At 46.7% G+C, this 22,027-nt stretch overlaps 1 protein-coding gene across 6 annotated transcripts in view; it reads left to right on the plus strand.

Moving 5' to 3' along the window:
* The window catches only part of Myo5b (myosin VB), a 298,441-nt gene that overhangs the window by 194,579 nt on the left and 81,835 nt on the right, over window positions 1-22,027 (plus strand). For all 6 annotated transcript variants that reach the window (XM_055622523.1, XM_055622526.1, XM_055622525.1 and 3 more), the window contains exons 11-14: window positions 4,591-4,672; window positions 5,250-5,390; window positions 12,669-12,791; window positions 13,449-13,532. In XM_055622523.1, the coding sequence (XP_055478498.1) occupies window positions 4,591-4,672; window positions 5,250-5,390; window positions 12,669-12,791; window positions 13,449-13,532 (430 nt within the window). The remainder of the gene's footprint in view (window positions 1-4,590; window positions 4,673-5,249; window positions 5,391-12,668; window positions 12,792-13,448; window positions 13,533-22,027) is intronic.

The following is a 22,027-nucleotide window of genomic DNA, read 5'->3' on the forward strand; positions in this document are numbered from 1 at the left end:
GATCCCATGTCTCTGCCTTGTTTGTGTGTTCTCCTTCTTCCCACCTGCAGATTCTGGGTGAAGTCTTCTCAGGACAGATCCACTTCCCTCTTATATACAAATTTAGTTGTGGCGTTTTATTTTTGAAAGCTGTTTCTGTTGATGGATAGAATTACTGCAAATAGGAGCTGGAGAGATGGCTCAGAAGTAAGAGCACTGACTGCCCTTCTAGAGGATCTAGGTTCAAATCCTAGCACCCACATGGCAACTCACAAATGTCTGTAACTCCAAGATCTGACCCTCTCACATAGATATGCATGCAGGCAAAACACCAATGCACATAAAATAAAGGTAAATAAAATTTTAAAAAGATTATTTTAGAATTACTACAAATATAATTCTGTTGGAAAGGAAACGTTGTCCCATCTCCTTGACTGTGTGTTTCTGAGTCTTACTCATTTTCCAAGTCGGCCAAGCCTCTCATTCATCTCTAGCATTACAGTAATTATGCTGGATGGCAGATGAATTGTTACCAGATATTATCTTAGAAACATGGAAAATTATGAGCTAATTTCAGCCATATCAAATTAATGAGAATGTTCTTTGTGGAGTGCTACTAGTGTAAACCTTTAAAAAATGACACGTGGGAGAGTTTTAAATCCTCTGTCTGTAGAGCTGAGGACTGGCTCTGCCAGCACACTCTGTGACCATTATCTAGCCAGTTGCTGAGCTGAGTCTTTAATCTTCCTTGGAGGTTATGTTAATTAAATTTCCTCTAGGTTTGGACTGTCATCAGCTATCACCGTGGATGGAAGTGGGGATGTATTAAGGTTCTAAGTGATATACCTTGGGTTACAGAAGTGATATCTGGACTAGGAGGACCATTCTATGGGTAAAAACTGTTGCTTGGCCTGCCTTGTAGTAGGGCAGTGATTCATCATAGCGTCTTAGTCTTTGATCTTGCTTTATTAACTAAGAGTCATTTTTCCCATGTGGACATGGCCACAGGCTGTACTTTAATGTGGCTGTCTCCAAGCAATTGAATTCTTTGATCTGAAGGTGATTTCCCACTTCTCTGTGTCTTAGACCTTGTTGGGTGTGAGGGAAGCTTGAGGTTTTTTGAATACTGCTCTGGACCTGTTAGGTGTCTGGTGGTAGTCCCTCTACACAGAAAACTGTCTCCCTACTGCTGTATCCCCCGCCATTTACCAGGATTGCACCTCTTCCTGAGAGTACAGTTCAGGGAAGGGCTTGCACTGACACCTTACACAGACGGAAAATCCAAGTGTTTATTCTTAGAAGTGGGAAGGGATAGGACTTGCAGTGATGGAGAAGGCCAGATGAGGCCTGTATCTCCAGCCGTACTGATACCTCCACCTCCTGCCCTACTCCCCAGGCCTCAGATACTCCTCCTCCTCCTCCTAAAACATACTCTGCTCACATCTCTTCCAAGTGATCTTTTCTTCATTTCAAATCAGACTTTTGCCCCCTCAAAGTTAAGACTTTGACCAGAAGATTCTCTGTGTTCAAATACTCTGGTCTTCCCACTTTCTGGATTTAGATAGTTTAATTAACTTCCTCATATCTGGCCTTCCTCAGTTGTAGAGATGTATTAATGGGAGGCCCTCACTCCTGGCTGTCTCAAGCATTAAAGGAACACCCACAGGGTCTTTGACCTCAGTGTCCTTTGGGTGCTTATATTCGATAGTTTTATTTCAACTTGACACAAGTGAAAGTCATCTAAGAGGTGAGAGCCTCAATTGAGAAAATGTCTCCGTAAGACTGGGCTATAGGAAAGCCTGTAGGGCATTTTCTTAAGGATTAACCCTAGAGAGCCCAGCTGGTCAGGGTATGGGGGTGTACTGGGGGGACACCACTGAGCTGATGGTCCTGGGTTCTGTAAGAAAGCAGGCTGAGCAAGCCATGGGGAGGAAGCCAGTGAGCAGCGCCCTCCATGGCCTCTGCATCAGCTCCCGCCTCCAGTTCCTGTGCTGTTAAGAGTTCCTGTCCTGACTTCCTTCAGTGATGAACAGTAATGTGGAAGTGTAAGCCAAATAAACCCTTTCCTCCCCAACTTGCTTTTGATCATGGTGTTTCATCACAGAAATAGTAAGATAGTGCTGGCGGGCAGGGCCCCTGCAGTCTTTGAGATTGATGTGTGAAAGAAAGTTTCCACCCCGCTCTGATTCCCTCCCTCACCCTACCGCTGGACCCAGGGCTGCTCTGTGTACAAAGGGCCCCCCTCATCTGAGGCAAAGCTGCTGGATGCTGATTGATTCCACTTCTAGCTGGCTGAGTCTTGTTTTTTAAGTGTTGTAACATCGTCTCATTCTCACAGAGATAGAGATGGTAGAGCTAGAGGTATAATCATTGCACCTGACTCATTTACATCTTCCCCACCACCCCTGCAGTGCTCTCCCCAACATTAGTCTTCCTCCCCACCCCCACCCCCCGCCTTGAACATCCTGTGGGTCATTTGCAGTTCTCTTTTCCCAGCCTTCTTAGTGCCACCAATGCACATCAGGCTCTAATGGGGTCTTGCCTGTTCTCCTCCCTTACTTGGCCTTGTTTTCTTCCTGTCTATGGGTCACATCTGATAGTCATTTCTTAATTTGAATCCTTCAGAATCATCGACTGGCCCTGGGAAAATCCAAACCTTAAAAAGTATAAGTTTATAAGTAAAAGTTTATAAGCCCTGTAGGCAGGGCTCCTCCCCTCTCCTTCCCTCCGCTCTCCTCTCCTCCCTTCCCCACTCCCCTCAGTACACTGCACCTCCCCTCCTCTCTGTAGGTTTCCTCCCATATTGTAAATGCACGAGTTGAACAATAGCATATTAATATTCCAAAGTATGGACAGTTCACAGAGTATAAATCCGAAGTTACAGAGGTTCCCAGACAGTTCACAGAGTATAAGTGATTCAAGGAAAAATACTGAATTCTGTTGATTACCAAAGCAATTCAAAGACATTTTTACACCAAGTAACCAGAAATTAAAAGAAAAAAAAATGTGGAAAGTGTATGCATGGATATAATTCATTTTGATCATTATCATCCTCTACCCCCTTTTGCTTTCCTCCAGTTTCTCCCCTATTCCCTCACCTCTTTTGCTTCCCATCTTCATAGGTGCTCCTTTCCCCCACTGACTCCACCTGTGTTCACATGGTGCAGGTACTGGAGGATGGGTGGTCTCTCACGGCCCACATCCCTGATGAAAACCAGTTTTCTGTCTTCTAATAGCCATTAGTTGCCAATAACTCCTTGGCTAGGTGTGGCACTTCGCCAGTCCCTCACCCATTCATGCTGGCTCGAGCCTGTTAGAGCATCAGTTCTCAACATTTGTAAAAACTGTGTCAAAATACTTAAACAAACTCAGTAAAGATTATGTTAAAAATGTAACATTGTTGACTGTTGTTAGAACGACGTTCATGGCAAGGCAGGGATAGAGAAATAGCAAATTATTTCTACCTTTCTGGGGGTGTGCCTGCTTCTGCCTTTCATTAAACAGTGCTCTGGGGAACGGAGAGGTGGATCTGTGGGTAAAAATGTTTACTGTGCAGGCAGGAGGACCTGAGTTCAAATCCCCAGCACTTATATAAAAAGCAGGGCATGGCTAGATGAGCAACTGTAACCCCAGCATTGTAGGGGTGGAAACGGGACTGCTGGGGCTTGCTGGCCACCAACCTGAGCTCCAGGTTCAAAGAGAATTTTTAAGTGAATACAGTAGAGAACAGTAGAACAAAAATGCCTCCCATCCTCCTCAGGCCTCTTCCAGGTACTCACAGATGTCTGTACCTCCATAAACACCTGAACATACACACATATCACATACAACACATACACCAAAAAAAAAAAATAATAATAATTAAAAGAAAAAGAAAAAGTGCTTTTTCACATGGTAGTTCTGCTAGGATAATATCCGTAGGAAAGAATTACGAACTTGAAGAGGTATATAAAATTGTCAGAACACTGATAGCAGCATATGATAGAAAAAGAACCAGATGTCCTTCACTGGGGATTAGTGAGTTGATACAACTTTGTGCCAGCTCCTGAGCATTTCTCTAAATTGGGGAAATGTATCCTTGTTGGTGGTACCCTGACATGTCCTGGGTTTGAGACGTGGCATCAGACCTATCCTTTTTCTGTACCCAATCCAGGCACCTTTTCAATTCCCAGGTCTCAGCCCACAGATACATACAAACCTAAAACTGGTACCTTTAAAGAATTGTGTGGTGGTATGTTTGGAGTGGAAAGTTAAATGATAAAAACAGTAGGCAAAATATGAGTCTGGTCTTTTTTTTTTTTTTTTTTAATTACCTTTTAAAAGACCTGCCAGTATACAAGAGAATCATGGCTGATCTCCCTGTCTGTCTGTCTCTCCTCCCTACAAATTTCCTGCTGTCGGCCCTTTATCAGTTATAAAGGAATCAGCTAATGCCGCTATTTCTAATTTCCCAAGACTCTGCAACATTGATTCTGCAATCCAAGTCTGTGTGCACAGGGCAGAGCATGGCAGTTCAGTACTGGCACGTGGAGGAGGCAGTCTTGCTAAATCCCAGCTACTGCTCGCTTGGATGGTGTATCTTACCTGAGGCCTCACCTCTTCCTTCCACAGCTTTGAGACCTTCGAGATCAACAGCTTTGAGCAGTTTTGTATCAACTATGCCAATGAAAAACTCCAGCAACAGTTCAATTCGGTAGGCTCAATGTATGGCCTGGGTTGCTGGGACGGAGGTTGGAAGGAGGCTCAATGTATGGCCTGGATTTCAGGGCGGGGGGCTTGATGTACCTCTGGAATGACACCCAGGCTACTTCTCTTCTGAGACTGGTGTGATTTCGCTCTGCCTCGACCTCCCCTTTGCTTCCTGGTGGTGCTCCCAACTTGTGGAATTGGCCCCCATTGCTGGGGTAGGAAATGTGCCTTGGGCAGCTATGTAGAGGAGTTAAATGTTCTACCTTGACTTTGAGCTACTCCTCTCTGGGCCTGCGCTTTCAGGGCATTTAAGGAACTGAAGACCAGGTGCAGGATTCCTCGAGTTGGCTAGAGTCCAGCAACATGTGGGATTCTGATATCCTAAGACAGGGGCTGAACAGGAATGGGAAACTACCTAGCTGAGCTTTGTCATTTCTGCTCATAACTGAGTTAGTGTCCAGGTCTTTTCTGGTATTTATCTGTCATTTCCCAAGACCCAGAATTTAACAGGAGCTTGAGGGAAGTAACTGTCAAGATGTGTCCAGAGCATACTCACCTTAGCCCTTTGCTTCTCTTCATAGCATGTGTTCAAGCTGGAGCAAGAAGAATACATGAAGGAGCAGATCCCATGGACCTTGATTGACTTTTATGATAACCAACCTTGTATAGACCTCATAGAAGCAAAGCTGGGTATCCTGGACCTATTGGATGAAGAGTGTAAGGTAATACTTCTCCTGTAGTCATTGAGTGGCTTGGGTCTAGTGTTTGGCAGAGGGCTCCTGTGTGGTGCAATGGAAAGCAGGTACTGTGTTGGTGGTATGGATTTGTTCTCACAGGTCCTAGATGCCCAAAGAAGCAGCTAACATCTAGACAGGTGTTCACCCAGAGATGAGGACTTAGAGCCTAGGGTGGTCCTTACAGTATCAGATGGTTGTGAGTAATGGACTCTCATGGGGCAGTGAGGGCCACATTTTCCCACCCTCAAAGTCCCACCCTGTGGACTTCCCTGGTACAAAAGACAGTTGTGCCAATAGCAGGAGAGCACCTGGCAGGTAGGAATGTATGGTGAAGAGCTCTGCCTGTAACCCAACTATCAAACTTCCTTGGTTTCCTGCCCTATGAATTGATGGGACTGATTTGGATGTTGACAGTCTCTCCCAGCTCAGTGCCTGATAGGAAGGGAGTTGAGTGTGTAGCTTTTCTTCCCTTTAATGATAGACACCTGCATGAGAAAGCATAGAAGCCATGTGGCTTAGTCTAGAAAGAGAAGAACCAGTTGCTTTGACTTCTGTCTCCCACAATTTTTTGGAAAAGCACCGAGTGTGGCTGGGCATCTGGGGAAGAAAAGGAGTCTCTTTTCCAGAAGGGTGTTCTTGAGCATTGCCTTGGTGCACACTCATAATCCAGCTCTCAGGATGCAGCAGTAGGAGGATCACTCAGATGTAAGGCTAGCCTAGACTAAAAAGTGAGTTCAACACTATCCTATGCTAACTACTGAGACCCTGTCTCAAACAAGAGAACCTTTCCCCACCCCTCTAAGAAAATAGAAAATATATCAAATCCTGCAGCTGGCACACATCCATCTCTTAAATTTTGGGGTGGCGGAGAGAAATTGGGAGGCAGAAGTCTCAGTCTATAGCCCAGAAGAACCTAGACCTATGTAACTCAGACTGGCCTCACACTCATGATGATCCTCCTACCTCATCCTCCCCAGTGCTGATGTTGCAAGCATATACCATCACAACAGCTCTCCTAACTTTACAGCATCTCTCTGCAGACGTGGACTCTATCTCCAAAGTCAGCGCCTGGGAGAAATGATCCCATGTGTTTTAGCTTGTCTAGGCTTGTCTAACCTGAGAAGTTACAGTGAAGGTGGAACAGCTGTTCCTGGATGGATTTGCCACTGGCCAAAATCATAGTCAAGGCTCCAGTCAGACTACAACTTTTCACTCTCCTTCTGACTGGGGAATGTGAAGGTCATGCCATCTTGAGGGACCATGAGGATGTCCTGTTCTACACAGGTCTGCCTGGGTCTGTGTGAAAAATTTGATGTATCACAAACCCAGGAGCTCCCAGGGAAGACGGCCTTTCATATCCCATTTACTCACAGCCTCTCACAAAAATACCTCAGGGCTTCAGTACAATCTGTTCTGAGACCTGAACAGCTGTGAGATGGTGTGCAATGAATTGCACTTCCCTTTGCCAGCATTCCAAGGCTACCTGTGGGTTTCTCTGGCCGTATTGTCTGAAGATAGGAGAGGAGTCATCACCCAAGGAAACAAGATGGTTTCCAAGAGTATTGGTTCGTAGAGTAGGACATAATCCCCTGGGGGAATTGCAGAGCAGTGCTGGCTGGGGACCTGGTGGCTTTGGAAGCCATGTGTCAGCACAGGGGAGGTAATGGTCATGGAGAACACAGACAGACTATGCAAACTATGTTCAGCAGTTGGCTGGGTAACGCCCTCAGTTCCTGTCCCAGTCCAGGGAGTATACCTAGGCCCTCCTACTGTCTTTACTTGGGGAACACATGTCTGAGGGTAGTCCTCTTGGAATCTACCTACCTATGAGAAGACATATAAAAGCAAAACTGTCCCAGCCTCCTGTTGTCAACACCTGTGAGTCACCAAATGTGACCTGGTGCTGCATTTGAGAGCAAATCCCTAAGAAGCAGCAGGACAGTGGGCGCAGGGCCCTGGGAGATCTGCAGGCAGAGCCTGTGTTTGGAGTCTGAGTCCCACAGCAGGCCCAGAGGCACATAAGCTTGGGCCGCAGTGCAGTGATAGTGACAGCGGTGGAATGGAGAGCAACAAGGGCCTAGTCAGATCCTGAGCTGCGTGGCTGTTGTGTTTCCACAGGAGGCCTCCCTGCACCATGGCTGACGGACCTAATTGCCCCTTTATCAAGCTAGCGGGGATGTCAGGCAGTGCCTTGTGTCTTAGGTCATGGGTGTGGCAGAGGAGGCCAGGCGAACACTAGGTTAAGGAATAAGATATAAGTCTGCAGTGTGAAAGCGAGTTGCTCTGGGAGGGAGGGGTGTGAGCATGATCGGAATCAGAGTCTAGCAGCTGCAGGCTTTAAAACAGCAGATGCTGCTGCATTTGTCAAACTCCCCCAAATGAGCCTTTTAAAGGGACGGTACATCAATATGTCCAAGAGTCGGGGTGCCTCCTAGAGCAGTGCTTCTCAACCTTCCTAATGCTGAGACCCTTTAATGTACTTCCTCATGCTGTGGTGACCCCCAACCATAAAATTGCTTTGTCACTGCTTTCTAACTGTCATTTTGCTGCTGTTATGAATTGTAACATAAATATTTTTGGAGATAGAGGTTTGGCAAAGGGGTGGTGATCCCCAGGTTGAAGACCACTGCTCTAGACACTTCTGGGAGTTAGTTCCCATACCACGATCCTAAAAGAGCTGCAGGATTTCTGTGGTGTTGATGGCACCTGGGCAGCCTGACACTTCCATGCTACCTTCGGAAGCCACCTCAAAGGAGACCTTTGTCTCCTTGTCTCTCAGAGCCCCTGAGAAAGAATAATGAAGCATCACTGAAGAACTGAGGTCTGTGACCTCCCTGGGATGATTCACAAAGCCAAGTGAGGACTGAACTCCTGGTGTAGTAGTCAGTGGGCAATCACTGGCTTGGAGACGTTGAGGGAAGCAGATCATTAAACCGCTTTGGTCCCTTCAGGGGGAAAAGCCTGAGCTTCTTCAGTCAGAGCCAACCAAGCTACAGCTGTCCCTCCATTAATTAAGAGGGCAGGAAAGATGCCATGTGATTGTAGGCTGTTCTTACCAAAACTCTGCTGTCCCCAGTGCACCAGGAGATTGTCTTGGGGTAGGAGTGGTGGTGGGATCACTTGCCAGCCTACATACCCCTAAGCCATTTCCTGTACTCTACTGTCCTACGTTCCTGCCTCTTCCTTCTTCAGGGGGCAAGCTAGTCTAATTGATAGGATATGATAGGTAGGTGTGTGCTTCCCCAGCGGTGACGACTACATCCTAAAAGGATAGGAACCCTGCCAGAAGTTGGAGAGGTGGTATTGGAAGCCCACAAAGTCAGGGTGGATGGGAGAGGCGAGATCTGTCCTGTGGGGCTCACACCCTTTTGTTTCATGGAACCTGATGAAAGCTGAGCAAATGGACTCGTTTTCCTGATTACCAAGTGGTTGTTAGAGGCTATGTGACACAGTCACACAGACCAGTGACAGAGGGGCCTCTGCCCGCCTGCCCCTTACCCAGGCAGCCTGTTTTCAGATTTCTCTGTTTTCAATAAAGCTCTTAAAAACACTTTACTCTTTGCTATTAAGATAAAGTAGCTTTTTTTTTTTTTTTTTTTTTTTTCTTTTAAGGAGGCAGTGTTGGGGAACGGAAATCTTTCTCTAATGTCCCCAAATAGGGACTCTTTCACCACAAACATTTCCCTGCTTAGAACATCACCTGGGGCCAAAGCCTGCCCCCAACAGAACAGCAGACCAGAGGTGACAGCTGAGGGCTCCTTGACCAGCTTCAGCCCCTCTTTTGTCCCTGTCCCCCTGGGCCACTGCTAAAATGATGGCTTTCTTCTGGGTTACCTATGTGTTATCTTGTTCCTTCCTGTACCTCCGTGCCCTCCCACATGTCCCCATAAACTCTCAGATCACGCCTGCACTAAAATATCCAGCCCCAGCCCCTCTTGTCCCAAAGACCTACCATTACCTTGCTGCTCCTTCTTGCTTTCTCTTTTCTTTTTCTGTTTTGTTTGTTTTATGGCAGTGTAGCTCTGCTTGGCCTAAAACCTTATGTGGAGCAGGTTAGTCTTGAACTAACTCTGCCTGCTGAGGGCTGGGATCAATGGAGTATGCCACTCTGCCCAACCCTCTAGAACACTTCTGTCCCCTCAGTGTCACAGAGCCCAGCTGGGCCCAGGACTCTGGTGCCATAGCTCTCTAGGGAGGTGGTTGCTTCTTGCACACCTGGCTACATTGCTGAGCTACTTGGGTCTTGGTTCCACCACCCTCAGGAAACACCCATGTCATCAGCAGAACAACAGCCCGACCTACTCATGCCCTGTTCCCTGCTTCCCCTCATCCAGGGATGTCAGAGCTCCTGTATCAGTTCATCCTTATTGCACCAAGCCCTGCCGATCTGAGTGACAGCGCTGCTGCCAAAGTCAGACCAAGTTTCTCTCCGAGATTCTCCTCTGTGGGTTGAGACTCTTCTCCCAGCTCGAAGCAGGGTGCTGATCCAGCAACTCCTGTGTCCATTTATGGTCCTTGACCTCAGCAAACACACCTAAGTTGTACTTTGCTTCCTGTTCAGAGAAGCTGCTCCCACGCCCACCCAGCCTGTGACTGTGCAGAGGCCTCCTTGCTCCTTCATAGGGAATCCAGGTTGCCAGGCAGGAAATTAAAAACTGCTGTAGGTAGCTCACTGGGAATAAAGCTAGCCTGATCCTGAGTGTAACCTCTGGCCTCACTCTCAAATTTAAAAAGACAAAAAGAAATTCCTGCTAGAATATTCATCAATTTCTCTGCATCCCAGGATGCCCTAGAAAAGAGATCGTCCCCTAAAAAGGACAGCTACCCTCCTGACCAGCATCCCATGCGCTCTTGTCTCCTGGGAGACCACAACCCCTGCCTACTGGACAGATTCTAGGTGGTCTTTCCATTGTTGAGCTCTGTACTATCCCTGTCTGTCCATGCTGGGCTCTCCCTCCAACTCAGCTTCCAGAGACCTGTCCCCATACAGGTCGCCTATTCTGGGTGGGTTGTGACTTTCTGATAAGTGGCATCCAGTACCACAGGCCAGAGAGGGAGCTGATCCAGATACCGAGATTTGAGTTGATACTGTGAAAATATGTTGAAACTATGGCTAGCAATAAGCACTGTGGGTGTTGGCTATTGCTGTGCTGAGAATCCTAACTGGGAGTCCCTGCTGGCTGATCTTAGTTGGAAGTAGAATAGGGAGTTACAGGAGAGATGGATCTCAGTCAGAAAACATGACCTTGATTCTTGGTCTCCTGTGGCTGTCCATGCCCATCTAAATTAGTGACTCAATAGGCTCATAGGATTTTCTCACTGAAGTCCAAGTGCATTTTCAAGGCGAGGTGACTTGGCTGCTGGCATATTGCAGCATTTGCTTAGCAGAGCTTCTCTTTGTGGTTCTGTCTGACCCAGTTGGGTCAGTCCATTGAAGTCCTTCTTGCTCCCAGGCTCTGGCCTGCCTGGTCCTGACAAGCTCTGCTATGTTGGCTCCTCCTTCGCCCACACCTGGTAGGTCTAAAACAGAACTTGGAGAATTCTTGGAACAAATATAAAAGAGTATATATAGAAAGTGCTGAATTAAATATATTTTATTGTCTGTCCAACAGAATTAATAGCCTCCTTCAAGGAAGAGGTTTCTTCCTTCAATTTTCCTCTAGCACATGGCACCGGGGTTCAATACTAGTTAGACAAAGTTGAATCTTGAGAAAAATCACTTTGCTTACAAAGGCCCTAAGAAGTTTGCTCCCACCTCTGTAAGCACTTTCCTTTTGGAGCACACCCTGTTTACGGAATAGAGTCTTGCCTGGTCTGAAAGTGCAGTGTAAGCTCATGAAGGCGAGTGGGGGTAAGCTGCCCCTCTGCGGACTGTTAGTGGGTGTTGACCATAACCGCATGAATGACGAACCCCTTCTTCTTCTAACAAGCCCCCTCCTACTTCAGTGCCTTCGTTTTAACCTAATGAACCCAATGCTGTTTCTATTGGCATGAGCGTGTGTGTGTCAGGGGAGGGAGGGTGCTGCTTTCCTGGAACAGGAGCAGTTTTTCAGTAGCTACACCACTGAAGAAAATGACTCCCTCCACCCTAGTACCCATTAACTGCCTGTTGACTCTCAGCCAGAGGTGGAGTCTTATCAGTCCCTCCCTATACATGATAACAGGCCCAATCTTGTGCAGGTAGCCACAGCTTCAGTGAGCTCATGGTTACAGTGACCATGTCATGCCAATTTCACACCCCCAAGAGTTCAGGCACCTACATCATTTCCCCCCTCTCTTCCAGGATGTTTCCTGAGCCCACACACCCTCTGTCCTATGTTTGCATGTGAGATAGATGTCTCACTTAGGGCTGGGCACTGCACTGCCATGTATTCCCCACATTCGGACAAGCTGTGACTCCATCAGCCACCAACTACTACAAAAAGAAACTTCTCTGGTGAAGGCCAAGGGCAGCACTGATCTCAGAGCACAATCAGCAGTCTGTGTCATAGCTTCAGTGAAGCAAGTTGCTTCTTTTCTTTGGAGGCCATCTGTAGAGATGTAGAGAGAGGCTGGCCCTGAGAGCTTGTCACATACTGAAACTGCTTAAGTCTAGATCTACATTCCGAGGACAGGGGATAGGTGAAGGATTACTCAGTGTGCAGCCAGAAACCAATTCTCAGTCCTTTGAGGGGTGGGGAAAGGGATAAGACTGTCCTTTGACTGTATGGACTTATAGTATATTGTAACAGTATCCAGAAGCTAATTGTGAACTGTAATACTATGCCTGTGCCTGTAAGTTCAATTGTTAGAAATTCCAAAGAGAGACAGAAGACCAAAAATAGCCAGAAAAGGCTTCAAAACAAAGGGCAGCCTGAGCCAGGGCAGTAGTATGGATGAGCTACGGCAGGGGTTATAAGCTAATTATGCCAGTCTTCTGAGTGAGCAAGAGCATGGTGGCAGAGTGGATAGGAGCATCTTCAGACAACTCCAGATGGGATTCTGCCCCTGTTGCCTTGGTGTCCATCTTCATCCTCTCCTCAGACTTCTCTTTTCTGCTGGCTAGCTTATTCTTTGAGACTCAACGCCCTCCCATGGATGCCCCACACAAGAAGTCAATGACCTTTCATAGCAGGATCCTAAGAGTTCATGGTTGAGTTGTTCTTATCAAGGTCCAGTTAGAGTCCTGGCTCGAGAGCTGCATCCAGACTCCAGCCCTCTGCCATGATGCTTCTCTGCCTTGGCCTGCTTCGTGAAGTACTCTGCCTGTTTGTGCTCCTCCAGGTCCCCAAAGGAACTGATCAGAACTGGGCCCAGAAGCTCTACGAGCGACACTCCAGCTGCCAGCACTTCCAGAAGCCACGCATGTCCAACACATCCTTCATTGTCATCCACTTTGCAGATAAGGTACCTGTCCTCTCTGCTGACCTGGGACAGACACCTTAGGGCGGCAGGAGGCAGAATAAAGGGTTTCCAGGCGAAGGAAGTTGTTGTTGTGAGTTCCCGTGGTCTGAAGTTGCAGGCTCTGCTCTTTTCCCCACCCTGCCCTGGCCCAACTCCAGTATACTGGCTGTCAAAGACTTGGCCTTTCAAAAGCACAGCAGGTAGTAACTGAGGTCTGCTCTCCAGGGAAGGTGGCCGCAGGGGAAAAGTTAGGAGTCTGCTGCTATTGGGCCTGAGAAGTGGGAGAAGTGAAAAGCAGCCTGCCCTGAACCTCTTAACTGGATTTCTATTGACTTCTCAGGTGGTAATGTGCATGTAATTGCATATCCTGATTCAATTCATCTGGGCCGCTGGCAGAGATGTTGCTTTCATGGAACCCTAAAGAAGCCTTCTCTCATGGGAATTCCCTTTAATACAACATTGTTTTATTGTTTCGTTTTCTTTCAAATGAATACTCTTCTTAATCTCGGAGTATCAGATTTGCATTTTAAGCAGCAACCTCTGTGGGTCTCCATCACTCTTAGCTCTTTAGAAAATGTCACTAGATGAGATGAAACTACTTAAGAAGCCTCTGGGGCTCCAGAAGCACTAACTGCTCTTCCTTCATCGCCATGGCCCCAGGTGGAGTACCTTTCGGATGGTTTTCTGGAGAAAAATAGGGATACAGTGTATGAAGAACAGATCAACATCCTGAAGGCCAGCAAGGTAAAGGCACTGGGGATGTGGGAATGTGGTTAGCAAAAGGGTTCAGTGGGAGAGTTTTGTAGTCAGTACTTGTACAGGGCCCTGAGCTCAATCCCCAGCACCATAAAAAACACATACATGGGACCTGGGTGTGGTCCTGCATGTCTGTTAATCTAGCACTCTGGAATTAGAGGCAGGAGGATCACTGCAAGCTCATGGCCAGCCTGATCTCTACATAGTAAATTCTAAAGGCAGCTGGGGCTAAATGATGAGACTGAAGAAAATAAATAAATAAACCAACAGATGAGAGATGAGGGATGCTGCTGTGAGCCCCACTGTGGAGTGCAGGAATGGAGAACTGTGGGGGGTGTTAGTTACATCTGGGCGGGGAGGGACAGGAAGGAGGTGTCTGTCCCAAGAGAGAAAACTAGGGAAGACACCCCAAATGGAAGTATATGGGAGCCGCAAGCAGATGATGACCAGGAGGATACAGAGGAGTAAGTTGTGGTGAAAGGTTTGCTGATACTCAACTCACTTTTCTTGCCTCCCCTGCTTGCATATGTAAGACTTTTCCTTCCAAGCCTGGTGTCTGTGTACTTAGTTTCTATTCAGCCATCTGAAGGGAAAATCTGAATGTAACTGAATTAGTCAGGGTTCCCTAGAGAAACAGGATCAGTAGAAAAAGTATCTATAATATTTTATTAGTGCGACTCACAGACTGTGGTTCGACTATTCTGACAATGGCTGTCTCTCAAGAGAAAGTCCAAGCATCTAACAGTTGTTCAGTCCAAGATGCTGGTCTCAGCTGGTCTTCTCTGTATGTCAGAATCCCAAAGAAGTAGGCTTTAATACTAGTGGAGGAATGGACTTTCCATCAGAGAGGAATCAAGTAGGCACAGAGCTTCCTTCTTCCATGTCCTTTAAATAGACTTCCACAAGAAGGTATGGCCCAGATTTAAGGTGGATCCTCTCACACCAAATAATTCTGTCAAGAAAAATTTCTCACAGGTGTGTCTAGCCAATTAGGTTTTAGTTCATTCCAGATGTAGTAGAGTTGACAAGCGTGAACCCATATCACAGTAATAAAAGGTTAGATTTCAAGGACATTTAAATCTACTCTGGAATATTTATTGTCTCCAAATTTTCAGTCTCTGGAGCATAGCAAAGGAATGCAGGCAGTGTGACCGTCTGTACTCCTCACTGCACACATTTGTTAAACATTTGCGTATGCGTCACCACCCCGAACCCACTATTCCCATTCAGAGACAGTAAGATAAGCTACATTCTTATTGCCCCTGGATGGGACGGTACAGATCTGCTCAGGAAATATGACAGGAACAGACTCAGGGAGAGTCTGCAGCCTGGAGAGGCTAGATAACTTGGTGAAAAGGAAGTCTGGGGAGGGCCGCAGCCAGGAGAGGCCGGTGAACCCGTGTCCCGGTTGCCGATGCAGGCGGAGATGGTGCGGCCAGCCTTCAGGAGGACTCAGGGTGCGACCACATGGCACCAAAGTCAGTGCAGGGCCCTGATAACACTGGAGAAATGACAGAATCAGTTCTCCTTGTGGAAAGGTTCAGATTGTGATTAAAATCGAGATAAGTGGTAGAATGCAGAAAGTACAGCCAGCAGTATCGATCCCAGGGTTTAAATCCAGGCAAACCCTTTTCCATCAGGGGCCCAAGATGGGATTTAGGGAGGGATTGAATTGGCAGAAGCCCATTGCTCATTGTCATCTGAGGATAGCCAGGTCAGGGAACTAACCACAGAGACGATCAATTTGGCATAAACATCCATAGTGTTTTAGAGTTCAATGCCAGATTGATGTTTTAAAATCAAATCTAGGCAGTTCACAGGAGTTTTTCCATTTTTGGCAAGAATGGGCATATACTTGTTGTATTGTGCAACTCTTCTCTTTTAGTTGCCTGGAATCTAAGAGATGGCCCTCAGGCATGGGAGCCTCTGTCATGTTAATGTGAAGTCCTCCTTTCTGGGAGAAACATAAATAATGATTTAAGTAGAATTTCGTTCTGCTACAGCTCGGTTTTGATTGTCTTAATTTGAGGAATTCAGGGATGTCATACCTGAATGGGACTGTTACTGATAAGAAAAAGTGTTTGGTAAGGCAAGTGTTGTTACTAGCTGAGAAGTTTTCTCTACTTAATTTTATTTAACAGCCTCATTGAGTATTTATGTATACAGAAACATAAATAAATACATTTAGACAATTTCTGGGATCCTAGTCTAGTGAAAAAAAAATAGTACGTAATACAAAATGCAGAAAGACATGTGTGATTGTGGTGTAGGAATGTGAAGGTCAAGAAGAAAATTCTATAGAATAGAGTGTGTTGGGGACCTTACGGTTAGCAGTTTCCTAGGAAGTTGGATGTGGTTTACTTAGCGTGACAAATATTGCAGTGTAAGAATGCAAAACAAACTCCTCAAAGAACAGGTGCATGGTGGGTAGTCTGGGAGAAAGCAGGTGCAGGTTTCCAAGACTCTTTTCCCAGTGAACCCTCACAAGGCGTGCTGAACTCCCCAGAGAAGCAAGTGCAGTGAGAGTTTGCTTGAGAAAATGTCTGCCAAGGGCAAACAGGCACCCTGGGCTTAGCGTGAACTAAGCCTCCAGACTCCCAGGAAAAAAGCAGATGTTCACCGGGAAGGATATAGTTTGCACAGTCAGCTTGGAGATTGTGAGCCAGGGAATGGTGAAAACTCACCCGAAGCCCAAGTTACCATACAAGCAGGCATTGCTAAGAGTAGTGGTCTTGATCTTTTCTGCACATGATGATACTTTAAACAGGCTGGATTTTTATTAAAAATTTAGTCCTAAAACTTGAGTAAAAGAGTTACATAAAAGCCCGCTCTCCTAGTCCATGAGCCGTCTTCTGGCAAGTGCCTCTGCGCTGCGGCGCAATGGCACATCTTTTTAAGGGTGAAATGATCACTCTATGCATGCCCAGTCCCCTCTGATTCCGCGCTCATCCTTGTATGTTGGCCGTTCTTCCACATGCTTTGCTTTTCTTGAATAACTCTTGGTAGTTTGCTATTATTTTTTACAAGTGAAATTGATAGTTGAGTGAGTATGGACAGTGGTTGTAGAGTTAATAAATTGCGGGGCAAAAGAGTATGTTCTGTATTTTTGGAAAGATACATGCTCCCTTGTTTTGCCCCAGCCCGGCTACCCCACTTCTAGCTTTCTCTTTTGCCAAACCAGTGACCTCCTTGCCTCTCTCACACCCCCAACAGGAACCCTCAGATGCAGCTGCAGATCAAAGAGAGGCCCTGTGCTTTCAGGACCTGCCTGGCACATCTGTCACTGTGAATATGTACTCATCCTTGTTTACTAAGCCACTCTCTTTTTGTTGTTGTCGTTGTAGCAGTCCTTCAGAGCTTAGGTTTCAAACACTTGCCAAAAATAGAATAAAGACCTGGAGACATTTAAAACCCTAGGATATCAATTTAATAATGCAATGCCTATTTTTTTAAATATAAATTTTAATCTCTAAATGCAGCTAATTCTCAAATCATTGTGTAAATTCATAATTTTATTTCAAATACTTTTGTTTTATGAGAAACTGTTGGCTTTTATCCTTTGTGTGGTGTACCTGATAAAAAATTATCACCTTGTCGGGAGTGATTAAGAGCTGTGAAGTAAAGGGCTCCCACCTGCCACCAGCCATGGGGATGCTGGAAGAGCTCACACCCAGCGTGGAGATAAAGTGGTAATGAGAATGTGATTAGGGTAGCCTGTTACGCTGTGAAGAGTTAGCAAGGAGCTAATTGTCTTCTCAGCTATTACAGAGTTATAAATAGGGCCACAGCAAAGAAAGGCCTCTTTAAAACACAGTGTTAACACATTCATTTCTTCTAAGCGGCAAGTTTTCCCTCCCAAATTTTGCTGCCTATGAGAAGGAATGTTTTAGTGAATGGGGAGGCTGGGAGAGCAATCCCAAAAAGGACAGAACATCTGGAGATGTTCTCTTGCCTGATGTGTATAGGTCAGAGGATCAACTGGAAAGTCATATCAGTGTGAGCAGGGCAGTCTGGGCCATGGGTCTGGATGGACACAAGGGGCACACACCATCTCTTCACTGCATTCCATCAGAGAAGTGGCCAAGAACAATACAATTGAGAGAGTCTCTGTCCACCTACCCTGAGCTGATCTGTCCCCAGAGTCCAGGCATGACAGAGAAGCAGCTGAAACTGAACCCCAGTAGCACACTCAGAACAAGGGATGTGTGTTGGGATTCTCTGGAGCAGAGCCAATAAAATAAATTTGGGGGCAGGGGAGATGAACATATAAATAATTTGTGAAATGGTAACAACAGTTTTCTCCCGAGAGAGTCTGGTAGATAATCACCCTTTGAGGCCAGAGCCTCTGCAGTCAGAGGCATCCCACAGTGACTGTCTCACACCATAGAGGCCAACAGTCCAGTTGGCACTAGGTCCACAAGTCCGCGTGCCTCAGCAGCCCTGCTCAGGGACCACAACCCTGCAGGGTGCCTCTCACTAGTCCTTAGTTGGTGATGGACCCTGGCATCCTGGTTCTGACCTCAGCATGAAAAAAGCAGCAGTAGCAGCAATGACAGGACAAATCAGTGGCAGGAAAGAGGGCCAAGGACTTCACAGAAGATGCTGCCCTCATTTGGGGTGCATCTGCCCACATCAGTTAAGGTAGCCAGGACAGCGCCTCATTGTTTCCCTACCCAGGTCACTCAGTTTTGTGGCAAGTTGGCATTAAAACCAACCATCACCGTTTGCTTTTTTAAACTTGTTTTTATTTTATTTTATTTTATTTTATTTTATTTTATTTATTTACTTATTTATTTTTAGATTTACTTCTTGTTTATACAATGTTCTGTCTGCATGTACACCTGTAGGCCAGAAGTGGGTACCGTTTCTCATTATAGATTGTTTGTTGTAAGCCACCACGTGGCTGGGAATTGAACCCAGGACCTCTGGAAGAGCAGCCAGTGCTCCTAACCTCTGAACCATCTCTCCAGCCCAAAATCCATTATTTTTACATGTAAAATTCTACAGGATTTTATTGCGACAGTGCATCATGACACACATGGTCCTCGGTATGCTTGGTGTCCTCCACACTGGCTGTTGGAAAGTATTCATGAGAATAAGCAGACTAGAGTTTCGGTTGATGAACGGTATGTTACCGTCTCTTTTCCAAGGCAGGACTGAGTCCTTCTCTCAACCTCCCCACCAAAGTGTAACATCAACCACGCAAAAGAACTGACTGAAAAGAAAGTGCGTTCTGTTATGTTCACAGCAGTTTTTGAGGAAAAGCCCCTGATCAGACTGTTCTAACGTGCCCTCTTTTGGTTCACGTGTCTGTTTGAAAGGAAATCTCCATCGTGTTCTTATAAACTCACTCGAATAGGTGTGGTTTCCAAGCAAACAGTGTGCACGCAGCTGTAGCTGAAATTTTCTAGGACTGTCAAACCGCCTTTAAAGGGTATTTTCATACTTCTCTTAATCCCTTTGCAAATAGATTTGCCTTGCGTCTTTAAACACCGGGCTTGAATAGCAGAAGGTAGAGAAGCCAGGACCCATGGGCACATTACACACAAATGGCAACCAGGATCAGTGACGTGCTTGGTGTGTTACCAGGGACTGCTCTTAGAAGGGAGCGATTTGTGGCGAGGCCTGGGTGGATACATTTTCAGTGGCAGTCCTGAGCAGAGCCGCAGAACTTCCATTCCTGAGCAGCCTGCTTCTGATGCAGGTGTTTCGGCAGCTCTGACGACATGCCTGAGTTCCTCTCCTCCTCCCCCAGCAGCATGGGCATCTAGTTGAGTTCTTTGCCAGGTTGTGGTTTTTGTTGTGACTCCAGGTTTGCTTCTATTGGGGCATTCCCGAGTGAAGTTCCCACCTACCCCGGCTCTCTTGGTGGATGGGTGAATGGAGGTCACAGTGGGTGTCTTCTGCCTGGCTCTTTTGCTGTTGCTTGTAATCGGGATTCTATAAGACTACCTCTTATCCTTTGAATCTCATGATCAACCTAGATCTTTCTGTATGGCCACTGAGGCACTAAAACCGACCCTGCACACGGGATGCTCCTTCTTCCCGGATGCCAACTCGATAGCAGCTAAAACACAGCTCTGAAAACAAAACCCAAGATCTTCAGATGAATGTTGCCAGTATAAGCTCAAATATCCCTGAGAGAGTTGGCATCTCTCTGGGTTGCCATAAGAAAAAAAAGGGCTGAAAGTTTAAAATATTTATCTTTCATTCTGATTTCAAAATTCTTCATGAAACTTTTGATACCTGTCCCCAGCCATAGGCCCTAACATGTTTTTCACACAAGCTATTAACAACTTCTGTGGATTAAGTCTCCCATACAGTATAATTATGCAGATTGGTAGGCCTCACCAATGCTACAGACACCTAGCCGCCCAGTATTTCCCTGTAGAAATTCTTGGCCTCCCAACTGCCCTTGCTCTGATATGCCTGGGCACTCTGGTAGAATCATAGGAGGCCCCAGGGCTGGCAGTCGCTTTCCCACAATCCCGTCTGTCCCCAACATCGGTCTGTCCTTAGCACATCATGGTGGTTTCCTGCCATAGAAAAGTAAGGACCCACAAGCCCTTAAACAGGGGGCTTCTGGGTAAGGTTTACAGTTAGAGGAAACACTGTTGGTCCAATCCATTTGCATCGTGGTTCATACAAGAGTCTGGGTGGTACTTGGGGAAGGCAACCACATTCTGACTCATGTGGGAAGGAGTCAGGCAGAGAACCATGGCAGAACTTGAGACATAGACGGACAGGGCACAGTCCTTAACCTTCGGTTTCAGGAGGAAACGTGTGAGGGTGCTTTCTGCCATGCTGAATTTGGAGCTGCTGCGGCACTGGAAAGGGAGAAGATGCAGCGCAGATGGGTAGAAATAGGGATCATGGTGATGGGAAGGGTCCAGGCTGGAGAGGCAAGGTTGAGGAACAGAAGTCTCAAACCTGAAGGCGTCTGTACTGGGCATGAGCAGTAGAGAACTCAGTGGACATCGGGCAGACTGATACAGATGTGGGAGGTGAGGCCTGGGGGTCAGAAGCTGGGCCAGTGGGAAGTACTGGAGAACTGTAAAGCAACAAAGATTAGCAGGGAGTGGAGCTGTCATGTCTCAGAAAAGACCTCCATAAAGAAGGCATGGGACAGTGCGTGGAAGCCATCAGAAAGGACAGGAACCCACACTTCCTGTTCCCCACGGGGCTTTATGAGGAGGGCTCCAGATGATCTCTGGAGATTCATTTCAGCAGTGTGAGAGAAGGCCCAAGGAATTCTGCTGAGAAGAATCAGGAGGGAAGGCAGTGTCTGTCTGTGGACACCAAGCTGGCTTGTGCTGTACAGCAAGAGGCAGTATAGACCAAAGCCACAAACAGACTTGAACTTGTGATAAGCAGGGGACAGAGAGGGGTTGAGGTGAGAGGATCTGGGAGTCCAGGTCCAGAATAATTTAAAGGGATTGTGTCAGACTTGTTTATCCTTTTATCACCCATGAGCAAAGTACAAACCAAGTAAGGTAAAGAAAGAGACCACACAACTAATGACAGCCCAGAGGCTTCTGACCCTAGCCCAGCTCCTTCTACCATATTGTACTGCTTCAAAGGCACCTGCAAGGTAGAGGCTCTTCTGGTCTTGGTTCTGCAAGCACCTAGGAAGGGGACAGCACCTCCTTGACCATAGGTGTAGCATCAAAACTGATCTGCAGGCAATGATCTTTTCCAAAAGGGCTCAGGTGGTTGCCCCGCTGTGAGGTTGTATCTTGATGAGGCAGCCCTCCAGCTGTCTGGTTTTAAGTCTTGGTTTCTTCCCTTAGTAGCCCTGTGGTCTGGGGCCCTAAGCCTCCAGATCCTTCACTGCAGAATGGGGTGCAGTGGTACTTAGACCACATGACTCTGGGGAAGCTTGAGTGTGTCCAGGCATGCCCAGTATAGTCTAAGTGTTGTTTGCCCCTTGTTTTTATTCACTAAATGCTATCATATTACTCTTGGGATTAAAAATAAAATCCTTCACCAAGCTGGTCCCCCTCAAGTACACTGTGCCTTTGCTGGCTCTGTTTTTAATAGTTCCCTGGGTGTACTGAGTTCCATCTTTGAGGTACTTCCCCATGACATGCTTTCCTACCCATCACATATATGGTACTGTGGGCATCCCTAGGCAGGTAGACCTGGGCTGTGTAAAAAAGCAGGCCAAGCAAGCGAAAGGAGGCAAGCCAGTAGGCAAAGTTCCTCTGTGTCTTTTACTTTGGTTCCTGGCCCCTAGGTTCCTGCCCCTATGCCGGTGTCCAGGCTTCTCTTGAGGATGGACTGGACCCTGCAAGCTGAAATAAACCCTTCCCCTGGAACTTTTGGTCCTAATGTTTATCATGGCAACAGAAAGCAAACTAGAACACCCCCTGAGAGAATCCTCTCCTGATTCCCTCATCCCAAAGCTCTGACGCAGTCAGCTTTGTTATTTTCTCATTTCCTTCGGGACATCTTCATGTCCTTGTACTTTTAACCCTGTAGGT

This window comes from Psammomys obesus, unplaced genomic scaffold (genome assembly GCF_907164565.1).
Source record: "Psammomys obesus unplaced genomic scaffold, mPsaObe1.curated_primary_1811, whole genome shotgun sequence".
In the NCBI taxonomy this organism is placed as follows: Eukaryota; Metazoa; Chordata; class Mammalia; order Rodentia; family Muridae; genus Psammomys; species Psammomys obesus.